The sequence below is a fragment of the Rana temporaria genome, chromosome 5 (genome assembly GCF_905171775.1).
Source record: "Rana temporaria chromosome 5, aRanTem1.1, whole genome shotgun sequence".
NCBI lineage: Eukaryota > Metazoa > Chordata > Amphibia > Anura > Ranidae > Rana > Rana temporaria.
The window spans coordinates 399,675,152-399,689,657 of NC_053493.1; the positions used below are offsets into that span (position 1 = coordinate 399,675,152).

Consider the following 14,506-nt stretch of genomic DNA (forward strand, 5'->3'; position numbering starts at 1 on the left):
TTTCCGCTAAGAATTTTTCCCATCGGGAAAATGGAGCACCTGCTCTCTTTCTTTTTCTGGCAGTTTTTCTGTTGGAAAAAGTCTGATGGAGCATATACACGGTCAAGATTCCCGACCAAAAGCTCTCATCTGACTTTTTTAGACTGGAAAACCGCTCGTGTGTACGGGGCATAATGCCGCGTACACACGATAGTCCATCCGATGAGAACAGACTGATGGACCGTTTTCATCGGTTAACCGATGAAGCTGACTGATGGTCCGTCGCGCCTACACACCATCGGGTAAAAAAACGATCGTGTCAGAACGCGGTGACGTAAAACACAACGACGTGCTGAAAAAAACAAAGTTCAATGCTTCCAAGCATGCGTCGACTTGATTCTGAGCATGCGTGGATTTTTAACCGATGGTTGTGCCTGCTAACGATCGGTTTTGACCTATCGGTTAGGAATCCATTGGTTAAATTTAAAGCAAGTTTGCTTTTTTTTTTTAACCGATGGTTAAATAACAGATGGCGCCCACACACGATCAGTTTTGACCGATGAAAACGGTCCATCAAACCATTCTCATCGGTTTAACCGATCGTGTGTACGCGGCATAAGGGTGGTTTTCTGATCACCACTGTAAGGTTGCATTCTTCCTATTGACCACCAATGCAATGAAGATTTTTGGCTGGCGTTGGATGTGAGTCGTGTGTCTGTGTGAGCAAAATAAACATTTTAGCACTCAAAACACGGTTTAGTAAAGGTCTTTATGAAATGTTTGCATCAAAACATATTTACATTTTATGGATGACTCGTGAAACATTCAATCAAAAAAAAAAAGAAAAATTCACAAATGATAATTTAGGATTTAAGCTCAATGTTGTTGTGCCCATAAGCACTATTGTAAAAAAAAAAAGATGCACATAAACATTTTTCACAAACTCAATAGAAAACAGTTGTTACAGCTGATATGGAAATACAGTATCTTGGGTTAGTACATTACATGCCTCATCAACCTTTGTTACAATAGTCCTTTATGGCAGAAATCCAGACCTCCAGAGATGTGTATTCATGGGGTCCATCAGAAGAGATCAAGCAGAGCCTGTCAGGATAACAATATTTAAGCAAAAACCGAAAATAATCTTTGATATTGGCTTCGCTAATAAAATCGCATTAACTAGGAGTTTCTCTTTTTGGTGTGCTGGCCATTTTCTCGCTCATGGATTTGTGTGGTGTGTCCATTGCCCATATACCCAGGATCAGGCGAGAAAGGTGACTGCGGAATGGATGATATGACACCGGGTAGCAATATTGGTGCTTTGGCAGCTGAATTGTTTATAAAGCCTCCTCCCTTTAAGGCCCCTTTCACACTGGGCGCAGGAGGTGCGATGGCGGCATAGCAATGCTATTTTTAGCGCCGCTATACCGTGGTTTTTACCGCGATATTCAGCCGCTAGCGGTTTTAACCCCCGCTAGCGGCCGAAAAAGGGTTAATACCGCCCGCAATACACCTCTGCAGATTTCAATGGGAAGGAGCGGTGTAGGAGTGGTAAACACTGGGCGCAGGAGGTGCACTGGCGGCATAGCGGTGCTATTTTTAGCGCAGCTATACCGTGGTTTTTACCACAATATTCAGCCGCTAGCGGTGCGGTTTTAACCACCACTAGCAGCCGGAAAAGGGTTAATACCGCCCGCAATTCGCCTCTGCAGATTTCAATGGGAAGGAGCGGTGTATAAGCGGTAAACACTGGGCGCAGGAGGTGCGCTGGCGGCATAGCGGCGCTATTTTTAGCGTCGCTATACTGTGGTTTTTACTGCGATATTCAGTCGCTAGCGGTGCGGTTTTAACGTCTGCTAGCGGCCGAAAAAGGGTTAATACCGCCCACAATGCGCCTCTGCAGATTTCAATGGGAAGGAGCGGTGTAGGAGCGGTCAACACTGGGCGCAGGAGGTGCGCTGGTGGCATAGCGGCGCTATTTTTAGCGCCACTATACCGTGGTTTGTACCGCGATATTCAGCCGCTAGCGGTGCGGTTTTGACCCTTCCTAGCGGCCGAAAAGGGTTAATACCGCCAGCAATGCGCCTCTGCAGATTTCAATGGGAAGGAGCGGTAAACACTGGGCGCAGGAGGTGCGCTGGCGGCATTGCGGCGCTATTTTTAGCGCCGATATACTGTGGTTTTTACCGCGATATTCAGCCGCTAGCGGTGCGGTTTTAACCCCTGCTAGCGGCCGAAAAAGGGTTAATACCGCCCGCAATGCGCCTCTGCAGATTTCAATGGGAAGGAGCGGTGTAGGAGCGGTAAACACACCGCTCCAAAGATGCGGCTAGCAGGACTTTTGAAGCGGTCCTGCTAGCGCAGCGCTCCAGTGTGAAAGCCTTCAGGCTTTCACACTGAAGACTGCAGGGCACGATTTTTTCAGGCGGTATAGCGGCACTATTTTTAGCGCTAAACCGCCTAAAAAAACGTGTCCGTGTGAAAGGGGCTTTAGGTCCTTTTTTATTTTGGATCTTCTCTAGAAGTTAGTAGTCCTCAGTGATTCACAGATCCACACTGATGTGATGACTCTTGCATCAATACACTGAGTGCAGGACATGGTGGTGAGGCCCCCTTGGGGGCCGGTTCATGACACCCTGCATCCATTGTATGCTCTCGGTATCCCAGCTTGGATGGCACTGGCCATTGTTCAATCTGGAGACTGAGGACATCTTGTGGTAGGATGTATTTATTTTATCTTGGTATCGTGGCTGGGTGACAACGCTATATCAGGCACCTCATCCCTGGAGTAGTGTGTGTATGTGTGTGTGTATATATATATATATATATATAGAGCAGTGGATATTTAAAGTGGAAGTAAACCCACCCATAAAATGGTTTCATTTCTGGCACGTGCCGGAAATGTAACCCCCCCCATTGATTGTGCTCTCAACCAAACTGTCAAACCATCCAATGGCTGGTGTCATAACTGATCACATGTGCAGCATCATAGCAGTTATAGAATATACAAGATGGCAGCTTCCTTGGCTGAAAACGATAGGAGGGTTTTTCTTGCACTTTAAAGGGATTATAATGGTGCCAAAAATCAAGAAAAAAACTATTCACAATAAAATACGTACATGATTTTTTTTGTACATAGTTAAAAACGGACCAATAAAAAAATGTGTCACACATGCCAGTTATATGGTCATAACTGTGTGTTGAGTAGATGCTCGCAGTGTAGTGTCTGATCCCAACATGTTTCGCCGATACCGGCTTCTTCAGGGGATTTTGGAAACCACCACTAATCTGAATTACACCACTAATTTATAGACTACCAAGCAAACACCAAAATCCCCTGAAGAAGTTGGTATCGGCAAAACATGTTGGGATCAGACACTACCCTGCGAGCATCTACTCAACACACAATTATGACCATATAACTGGCATGTGTATCACATTTTTAATGGTCTGTTTTTAACTATGTACAAAATAAATCATGTACGTATTTTATTGTGAATAGTTTTTTCCTTGATCTTTGGCACAGTTATAATCCCATCAAATACTCACTGCTCAGGATTCATTTATTGCATGCAACAGCACCAGGAAAAAGACAAGTACTGCTGCTTTTTGATTTTAATACTGCTGGGGGACCATTTTATAGATAAACTAGCCCAAAGTTTCTTGTGGTAGAACTTTATTGTATCGCGGCTGGGTGACAACGCTATATCAGGCACCTCATCCCTGGAGTAGTGTATGTGTGTGTGTATATATATATATATATATATATATATATATATATAGAGCAGTGGAAATTTAAAGTGGAAGTAAACCCACCCATAAAATGGTTTCATTTCTGGCACGTGCCGGAAATGTAAACACCCCTCCCCCCCATTGGTTGTGCTCTCAACCAAACTGTCAAACCATCCAATGGCTGGTGTCATCACTGATCACATGTGCAGCATCATAGCAGTTATATAATATACAAGATGGCAGCTTCCTTAGCTGAAAACGATAGGAGGGTTTACTTGCACTTTAAAGCGGGGGTTCACCCAAATTTTTTTTTTTTAACATGACATATTTTTTACTTCAGTGCCGCACATACCGTATTTTCACCGCCGCTTCCGGGTATGTAATCTGCGGGACTGGGTGTTCCTAAGTGATTGACATCCTTCCGACCGGCGCATACAGCGTGTCACGAGTTGCCGAAAGAAGCCGAACGTCGGTGCGCAGGCGCCGTATAGAGCCGACTCGCAGTCCGGCTTCTTTCGGCAACTCGTGACGCGCTGTATGCGCCGGTCGGAAGGATGTCAATCACTTAGGAACATTCTGACAACTCGGCTGAATGTCATGTTAAAGTTTTTTTTTTTGGGTGAACCCCCGCTTTAAAGGGATTATAATGGTGCCAAAAATCAAGAAAAAAACTATTCACAATAAAAAACGTACATGATTTATTTTGTACATAGTTAAAAACGAACCAATAAAAAATGTGCCACACATGCTAGTTATATGGTTATAATTGTGTGTTGAGTAGATGCTTGCAGTGTAGTGTCTGATCCCAACATGTTTCACCGATACCGACTTCTTCAGGGGATTTTGGAAACCACCACTAATCTGAATTACACCACTAATTTATAGACTACCTAGCAAACACCAAAAATCCCCTGAAGAAGCCGGGTATCAGTGAAACATGTTGGGATCAGACACTAAACTGCAAGCATCTGTCAACACACAATTATGACCATATAACTGGCACGTGTAACACATTTTTAATGGTCTGTTTTTAAATTATGTACGTTTTATATTGTGAATATTTTTTTCCTTGAATTTTGGTACCATTATAATCCCATCAAATACCCACTGCTCAGGATTTACTTATCACATGCAACAGCACCAGAAAGAAGACAAGTACTGCTGCAGGGGCCTTTTTTTATTTTAATACTGCTGGGGGACCATTTTATAAATAAACTAGCCCAATGCCTTTAATGCTGCAGGTTTCAAAGCTATTATGCTTATTACTATGCTTTACTACCTAGAAAGTCTCAGAGCCAGAACAAGTATGCAAGACAAGAGTTCAGGTTCTATAGACCTCACTGGCTGCATGCTTATTCCGTGACTCATTTGAATCCAAAACAGAATAACAGCTATGAGCTCTCATGATAAACAACCGTCTGAAAATGCTGAAATGAGGCTTTATATTGTATTACATTTTACTACTCCACGCATGGAAAGCGATGCTACCTGTCCTATCTGCACCAGGACAGTTTAATAAAAAAAAATCTAATTTTTGGAATTTACGTTTTCATGGTATACCTGTCCTGCTCTAATTTTTCCTTCTGTTAACCAGTGAGCGTGTCCGTCTGCCTCCCCTGGGCACCAGTGACCCAGAGTTCCCAGCCTGCACTATCTCTCTCATTGGACGTTGTTCTTCTTCGCTGCTCTCTTCCGAGCTGGAGCTCTCCGACTGTGGCTTAATGGCTCGCTCTGGCTTCTCCTCCTCGCTCCCTTGCCTGCACAGTGGTTGGGTCTCCCCCTGGCAGCGACTCCTGTTTAAATCTCGCAGGGTGTTGTTGACTGGCGCAGTAGCCATGCATTCCGCCGCAGCTTTGTCACAGGCACATAGTAGCCTGTCACAGATGCTCCAGCCAACACCTAAGACAAAAATACAATAGCATAAGCACCTCTCATACATTCTTACTATTATACAGATCATAGTTTAAAACATATCAAAAATGCCTGGATTGTACAAACACCCCCAAAATGACCCTTTTTTGGAAAGAAGACTGTAACGGAATGGCCCGTGATACCCAGAGACTTTTGAAGGATGCGGGGTACTCCTGTGTCAGCTTCACCAATGACTCTTGGGTCTAGGGTCATCCTATGTCCAATAGGGGTATAGGATGACTGAGAAATGATATCATGAAATACATGAGATGGGACAATAATGATAATTCATGTATTGCAGGATATCTTGAAATATTACAAGTTGTTAATTCTGACCCCAACAGGTCAATAGGAGAGTGACTCATTCAATGTGGTACATAGACTGTTGAGGCGCTAATTAAGTCTACCTGGCTATAGTGATAAAAGCTTGCTGTGATTGCATTCTATTGATTATTGTCCTAATTAAGAATGCATCTCAAGAACCTTTCATTGTGTGAAGTTCTATTGATGATAATATGTGTTGTGACTTAGCACCCTCTAAAGGTCAGACGTCTGACTTACGTCTACAAAGGAATGTGTATTGTATAGCAGGTGAGAATAACTTATCGCGGAGTCAGAACGTCTGGGTAATGATTAGTAATTAGTTAATGTAGATTATCTGAATATCATTATCTAAAGGAATGTGTATTGAGCACCCATTGTGTCATGTTGTGGGTGGAGTTAAGCCATTGTTTCTTGGGGCTTCTAACTGTATATAACAAGCCTGAGTTTACCATTAAAGTATTCATTCTGTTTGGAACCAGAGAACAGAGCTGTGTCTTGTTATTCTGGGGAAAATCCAATGGGTCCTGTCTGCTGGATTGTGGAGTGTCGAGACGCTGTCTTGGGTTGGTAGAATGGAATAGCGTAACGGCGTTAACCCCTGACCGTTACAAAGACACCTGACCTTGCTGTAGCTGCCGGGAGTGTTAGTAAATCTACCAAGCCAACTGTTGGCTGTCAGATGGAAGTGATCCGGTGGCATTCACAAGAACCCGGCGTACATATTTGCCAGCACACGATGGATCGGCAACTTCCGTCCAAAAGTTTTTCATGAAAAAAGATCACATCACAAGGGATAGTGCAACGTTTCGGAGCCACTTTGTCAGGGATGTGATAAGGTGAAACAGTGTCAAAGCAGAATATAAATACAATAGCCACCAATCAAAACATGTAAAAGATGAAAAGAAGGTTCACACCCACACCCTGTGACGTTAGCATGATGTCAGACTCCCGCCAAAAAGCATTAGAAAATAACAGGCATCAAAGTGACCACACATAAGTAGGGGCAATAAAACTATATTATCGCGGAACACAGCTCGCACGTCTGGCGTCAGTGTCCGTGCACTAGATCGGGCATACCAGCCAGATGCGCCCGATCAAAGAAAACCGCCGCTAGGACCCCGCGGTCATATTGCTGCTCAGCAGTCCCGGGCCGCCAATCACGGCGTGCCATGTCTGCCGTGCATGCACATGTGCCCGTAACAACAGGATGATAGGGGACGGATCAAAGCAAATTGCCGCTAGGACCCACGCGATCATATTGCTGCTCAGCAGTCCCGGCCGCCAATCACGGCCTGCGGTGCATGCGCATGTGCCCATAACAACAGGATGATGGGGGACGGCTAACTGCTGGGCCGCCGTTGTTACTTACGGCCGGCACCGCATTAGGTAACCTGAAAGTGAAAAAAAAGTGTAAGCGTGTAGGAGCGAGGCTGGGGAAGAGCAATTAAAGAAATGGAAGAGTGATACACGAGCAGGGCAAAGATAAGAGCAAAAGAAGAGATAATTAGAGCAAAAAATAGAAGAAGAAATTACGAGAAAGAACAGCAATAGGAAGGAGAGAACTGGGAAAAAAGCAAAATCGGCAGAAACAGAGTGAAAAATAAAAAAAGGGGAAAAAAAAGAAAGAAATTAAAAAAAGATAAGTACTACTCTATCTTTTTTTTTTTTTTTTTCATTTTCCTGGTTCTTCCCCTGCAGATTTTGTAAGTTTGCCCTGTTACAAAGAAATTAATTGTCTATAATTGTTATCATAGGTGTATTTTAAATGATAGAGACAGAATATCAATCAAAAATCCAGAAAAAATACACGATACAAATATTATAAATTAAGTTGCAGTTCAGTGAGTAAAACAAGTATTTGATCCCTTCGCAAAACATGACTTAGTACTTGGTGGAGAAACCCTTGTTGGCAATCACAGAGGTCAGACATTTCTTGTAGTTGGCCACCAGGTTTGCACACATCTCAGGAAGGATTTTGGTCCTCTCTTCTTTACAGATCGTCTCTAAATGCTTAAGGTATCTTGGCCGTCGCTTGGCAACCCAAAGTTTTAGCTCCCTCCATAAATCTTCTATAGGATTAAGGTCTGGAGTCTGGCTGGGCCACTCCATGACCTTAATGTGCTTCTTTTCGAGCCACTCCTTTGTTCCCTTGGCGGTATGTTTTGGGCAGGGGCGGACTGACAACTCATAGGGCCCCCCAGGCAATAGAAGATTATGGGGCCCCCGGGCTTACAGATGGCCACCAAGCCAGGAGGCATTACAGAGGCGGGGCAGCTAAAATCTCAGGATTTTCACATCAAAAGCATGTCGGTTTTGGACATATCAGGGACAGATGTAAAAAAAAAACACCGATTTTTACATACTGTCCCTGGTTTTAATGAGCCTGGCAACCCTGATGGGGCCCTCGGGCAGTGCCCGAGTGCCTCAATGGTCAGTCCGCCCCTGGTTTTGGGTCATTGTCATGCTGGAAGACCCATCCATGACCCGTCTTCAGTGTTCTGGCTGAGAGAAGGTTCTCATCCAAGATTTTACAATACATGGCCCCCTCAATGCGGCAGAGTTGGCCTGTACCTGTAGCAGAGAAACAGCCCCAAATCATAATGTTTGCACCTCCGTGCTTGACTGTAGGGATGGTGTTCTTGGGGTCATATGAACTCAGCATTTTTCCTCCAAACATGGCGAGTCGAGTTAATGATAAAGAGCTGAATTTTGGTCTCATATGACCACAGCACTTTCTCCCAATCCTTCTCTGAATCGTTTAGATGTTCATTGGAAAACTTCAGATTGGCCTATACATGTGCCTTCTTGAGGAGGGGGACTTTGCGGGCCCTACAGGATTTTAAACCATGAAGGTGTATTGTGTTACCAATGGTTTGGTGACTGTGGTCCTAACTTCCTTGAGATCATTCACAAGATACTCCCGTGTAGTTCTGGGCTGATCTCTCACTTTTCTCATGATCATCCTTACCCTATGTGGCAAAATCTTGCATGGAGCTCCGGACCGAGGGTGATTAATGGTTAATCTTCCATTTGCAAATTATTCGCTCCAACAGTTGTCTCCTGTGACAGACTCACCCGGGACAGAGGCTTTTGGAGGGGACTGAATGCTAGCCCCTTGCCTTGCAATCATGGGCCCTGGCATTTTGGGGGAACGATGCCCTTTGTGAGCTGTATGCCTGGGGACCCCTGAGGTGGTGTTACTTTGGATTCAGACCCATGTCCTCCCAAGACACACAGACTCTGGGAACCCTGTATATGCCATATTAGAAAGAGTGACTGATTCATACTGTTGAGACATATAGTGGAAGGAGATGCTAATGTCCTCACCTCCAGCCACCTGTCTGTTGTCTTCTATAATGTAAATGAGTCTAGTGTGGCTTCTCTGTCACCCATTGTTGTCTGTGCTAATTGACCCTGTAATTGTATGAAGGAGTTCTGTGTTGATATGTATGATAATGTGTATTGTAATTAGGGAGTCACATCGGCTGCTTTATGGGATTAGTTAATTAGCTCATGTTAATTTATGTTTCTGGTATTGTTAGAGCAATATGAGCAGGAGGGGTGAACTCCCTCCTCTTTTACTGTATATAAGACTGTATTCTTGTTCTAATAAACAGTCAATGTTCAGCAGACAAACCGGTATCATCTTGTTTTGTGCTTGTGAGTGGTTGGAATATCTGATAGCTAGATTCAGACTGGGAGAAAGTGGGATATGAAGAAACCACTCAAGCGGAGTGTGGGGCCTTTTGTTACATTTCCTTCTCACCAAGCTTCTTGCTGATGATCTTGTACCCCAGCCTTGTGCAGGTCTACAATCTTGTTCCTGACGTCCTTAGACAGCTCTGTGGTCTTGCCCACGAAAGTGAGGTTTGAATAGAAGAAAGAGAATCTGTGGACAGTTGTCTTTTATACTCATAACAAGTTGTCATTAGGAGCACCTTCTTAACCCCTCCACGCCGACCGTACGTAAAGCCGTACATTCAAGCCATGGACGAAAATTTACATACGGTCGACGTAAGGGGGTTAAGCACTAATTGATAGTGTGAAACGCGTAGGCTGCTATCCCTAAAAGGGAACACACGATCGATGACGCCGCCACAGTGAAGAACGGGGAAGCTGTGTTTACACACAGCTCTCCCCGTTCTTCAGCTCCAGGGACCGATCGCGGGACTCCAGCGGCGATCGGGTCCGCGAGTCCTGCGGCCGCGGAGCTTCGGACCGGGTCTGTGCCCAGCCGTGCCATTCTGCTGACGTATATCGGCGTGAAGGGGTCCTTAAGTGGTTAAATCAAAAAGTAAAAAATATTGTGTTTTTTTTTTCAAAATTGTCGCTTTTTTTTTGTATATAGCGCAAAAAATAAAAACCGCAGAGGGTGATAAAATACCACCAAACTAAAGCTCTATTTGTGGGGGGGGGGAAACATAAAGATTGCATTTGGGTACAGTGTTGCATGACCGCGCAATTGTCATTCAAAGTGTGACGGCTCTGAAAACTAAAAATTGGTCTGGGCGGGAAGGGGGTGAAAATGCCCGGTATTGACGCGGTTAAGGAGATGGTGGATTGTGATGGTTCTGGCCAGTTGGACAGAACTGTAAAGATTTGAAAAGGTGACAATGAGCTTACATGTGGGTTTGCTGTCCATGCACATGACCTCTGAGCGCACGTTCCTATCCGGGGGGCAGCCAATCTTCTTAAGGTGCTCTATGCAGCATTGATGGGAGAAACAGCAGCTAGAAGAAAAAGAGTAAAAGAGACACTTTGTTATTACCCGCTGATGACCAGAGGTTACACCCCTGAATCATTTAAAAAATTTGAACAACATATAGGTTAATTTAATAAAACTGGAGAGTGCAAAATCTGGTGCAATTGTGCATTGAAACCAATCAGCTTCTTAATCGCTCCCCGACCGCCGCATGTAGATATACGTCGGCAGAATGGCACGTACAGGCACATTGGCGTACCTGTACGTCCCTGCCTTTCCGTGGGTCGGGGGTCGATCGGGACCCCCCCCCCCCCGCTACATGCGGCGGTCGGATTCCCTCGGGGAGCGATCTGGGACGACGGCGCGGCTATTCGTTTATAGCCGCTCCGTCGCGATCGCTCCCCGGAGCTGAAGAACGGGGAGAGCCGTATGTAAACACGGCTTCCCCGTGCTTCACTATGGCGGCGTATCGATCGAGTGATCCCTTTTATAGGGAGACTCAATCGATCACGTCAGTCCTACAGCCACACCCCCCATCAGTTGTAAACACACACTAGGTGAACCCTAACTCCTACAGTGCCCCCTGTGGTTAACTCCCAAACTGCAACTGTCATTTTCACAATAAACAATGCAATTTAAATGCATTTTTTGCTGTGAAAATGTCAATTGTCCCAAAAATGTGTCAAAATTGTCCGAAGTGTCCGCCATAATGTCGCAGTCACGAAAAAAAAACGCTGATCGCCGCCATTAGTAGTAAAAAAAAAAAAAAAATGCAATAAAACTATCCCCTATTTTGTAAACGCTATAAATTTTGCGCAAACAAACCCATAAACGATTATTGCGATTTTTTTTTACCAAAAATAGGTAGAAGAATACGTATCGGCCTAAACTGAGGAAAACATTTTTTTTTATATATATGTTTTTGGGGGATATTTATTACAGCAAAAAGTAAAAAATATTGCATTTTTTTCAAAATTGTCGCTCTATTTTTGTTTATAGCGCAAAAAATAAAAACCGCAGAGGTGATCAAATACCACCAAAAGAAAGCTCTATTTGTGGGGGAAAAAGGACGCCAATTTTGTTTGGGAGCCACGAGCGCGGGACTTTCGAAGGGTCAGGTAAGTAAATTGTCGATTGCGTATTGTCGGATGTTTTTTCACCTTAATGCATAGGATGCATTAAGGTGAAAAAACATTTACCTTTACAACCCCTTTAACTTCAGCTTGTTCAATTAAACTTTGACAAAAGAAATCTGGAAGCTGATTGGTTTCTTTTTTTTTTTTTTCTTTTTTTTTTTCCACTTCAGACTAACCACAGCAAGAGACCTGCTCATGATTTTATTCATAATTCTGTCTCTCTCCCGGTTTTGCATCATTTGTGGTTTCGTACATGTTTTTATAAATGTTATTCTGCTTTTTGTATCTTTATTTCTCTTTTTTTTTTTTTTTAAGTACCATTATCTTTCCCCATCTACATGGGACTTAGACGTTTAACACAGAGACAGAAATATCCGATAAACTTTTCATCTCTGGAAAAATACAAAGTATAAACTCCCCCCCACCCCCACCTCCCCCCACCCCCCCGACCATCTCACGACTCCACCAAATGCTCCATTCCCCCTAGTCCAACTATTTTCCTGCTCCTAATCCTCTTTCATATTTGTTGCGAAACTCCTAGATTTTTTAAATTCTAACCAAGATGCCCAAATACCATTACCCTCCTGCTTATTTTTATCTGTACCAAATTTTAATTTCTCCTTCCTATGGGTATCCTCGACCATGTCGATCCACTCCCACATTTGCGGACTTTCCGGCTCCCTCCATTTCAGCGGAATCAGGCGTTTCGCTGCATTCAACAAGTGAGGGATCAGTGAAGCTTTATACTCTTTGAGTGGCACCTCCCCCCCATGGAAAAGGACCACCCATGGGTTGTCTTCTACTTCTTTTTTTGTTATGGTTTTTATCAGGGTAAGGATTTTTTTCCAATAGATTTTTATCTTTGGGCAGTTCCACCACAGATGCGCCATTGTTCCCCTATACCCACATCCTCTCCAGCAATCCTCTGACTCTCCTTCTCTAAATTTGCCAGTTTTCTCTGGAGTAGCGTACCAACCCGTCAGGCATTTATAGTTCATTTCCGCGGTTCTTACATCAACCGCCGAGGTATGAGTTAGATTTAGGATTCTTCCTATAGTTGTTTTTCCCCTGGGGACATTTAAGTCTCTTTCCCATTTTTGAATGTAGTTTAACGTATCCGACTCATCCATTTTTTGCAGATATTTATATATTTTAGAAATGTTCCCTTTTGAGCTTTCGATGCTACACAATTGTTCTAATATGGTGTACTCCTCCCGTGACCGTATAGGGTGTATAAGACGCTTAACGAATGATGACAACTGCAAGTACCTCCACTCGTCAAGCGTCCTGAAATCATTTTTGTGTTTAATTTCGTGAAATGTCATAATTTTGCCTTGTAGTGTTATGTCTTTTAACTGAATTCTATTTCTTAACCAATTACCACCTACTTCCCTTGTCCCTGGTGCAAAATATTCGTTTTCTTTTAGATCTATAAAGGGTGAGTTGAATTTTGTTTTTAATTGTTTGTGTAGTCTATCCCATATCCTCAAAGCATTATGTGTTATTGCATGTGCTAACGTGTGTATAGATCTAAATTGTGGTGGGTTCCAAATCAATCTTCCTAACTGTGCCCGAGCTAGTGAACATTCAATACTTATCCATCTTTTATCCTGTGACTTTTTAGCCCATTCTATAACCCTTGAGAGAACCGAAGCGTTGTAGTACAATCTGACATCTGGTACCGCTAAACCCCCCTTGTCCTTGGCCCGTTTTAAGGTTTGAGCCGAGATCCTATGTTTTTTGTTATTCCAAATGTAATTCATGATAAGGGAATTGAGTATTTTAACGTATGTTGGGGGGAGATAAATTGGGACCATTTGAAATTTGTATATGATTTTGGGAACTAAGATCATTTTTGCAACACTAATCCTTCCAAACCACGAGATTGGTCTATTATAGATATTTTTTATTTCCTTTTTTATTTCATCCAGCAGTGGGATATAGTTTATTCTATAAATTTTTTTTAGAGTATTCGCCAATTTAATGCCCAAATAATTTATCTCTTTCTGCCAGGAGAAGCTATATTTTTTCCTCAAGTATTGTTCTTCCTCTTTGTTAATATTGATGTTCAGGATCTCCGTCTTTGCTGTATTCATTTTAAAATTAGAGACCTCACCATATTGTCTTAAGGTAGCTATTAAGTTTGGGAGGGAAACTCTCGGGCTGCTTATAAAAAACAGTACATCATCGGCAAAAGCCGACAGTTTATGCTCCTCTTCTCCTACTTCCACTCCATAGATTTCTTGATTTTGTCGGACCATCGCCAATAGGGGTTCTAACGTTAATACAAAGAGAAGGGGGGACAGGGGACATCCCTGCCTAGTCCCATTTCTCATCTCAAAAGGTGCTGATAGGGATCCGTTAATTTTTATCCTAGCCCATGGGCGATGGTAAAGAGCTTTGATCCACCTTATCATCCTTGGGCCTAGTCCTATAGCTTCTAATGTTTGTATAAGGAACCCCCAGTCTACTCTGTCAAACGCTTTCTCCGCATCTACAGACAGGAGCAGACCGGGGGTCCCGCTTTCCCTCAGCTGTTGGATAAGGAGAAGTGCCCTGACCCCGTTATCTTTACCCTCCCTTCCAGGGATAAATCCAACCTGGTCTGGGTGGACCATGTCAGTCATCACTCCCTTCATTCGTGTAGCCAATATTTTCGCATACAATTTAGTATCCGCATTTAGGAGTGAGATAGGTCGAAAACCTGAGCAAATCGTATTGT

At 43.5% G+C, this 14,506-nt stretch overlaps 1 protein-coding gene across 2 annotated transcripts in view; it reads right to left on the minus strand.

The window, feature by feature from the left end:
• Nucleotides 1-729: 729 nt before the first annotated feature.
• Nucleotides 730-14,506, minus strand: part of OC90 (otoconin 90) — a 124,088-nt gene continuing 110,311 nt past the window's right edge. Inside the window, exons 17-19 of one of the 2 annotated variants that reach the window (XM_040354979.1) lie at nt 10,570-10,676; nt 5,272-5,610; nt 730-1,083 (exon numbers count right to left, since the gene is read on the minus strand). In XM_040354979.1, the coding sequence (XP_040210913.1) occupies nt 5,282-5,610; nt 10,570-10,676 (436 nt within the window). In that variant the 3' untranslated portion in view covers nt 730-1,083; nt 5,272-5,281. Of the gene's footprint in view, nt 1,084-5,130; nt 5,611-10,569; nt 10,677-14,506 lie in introns of those variants that run through there. The other variant, XM_040354980.1, reaches the window with a different exon arrangement.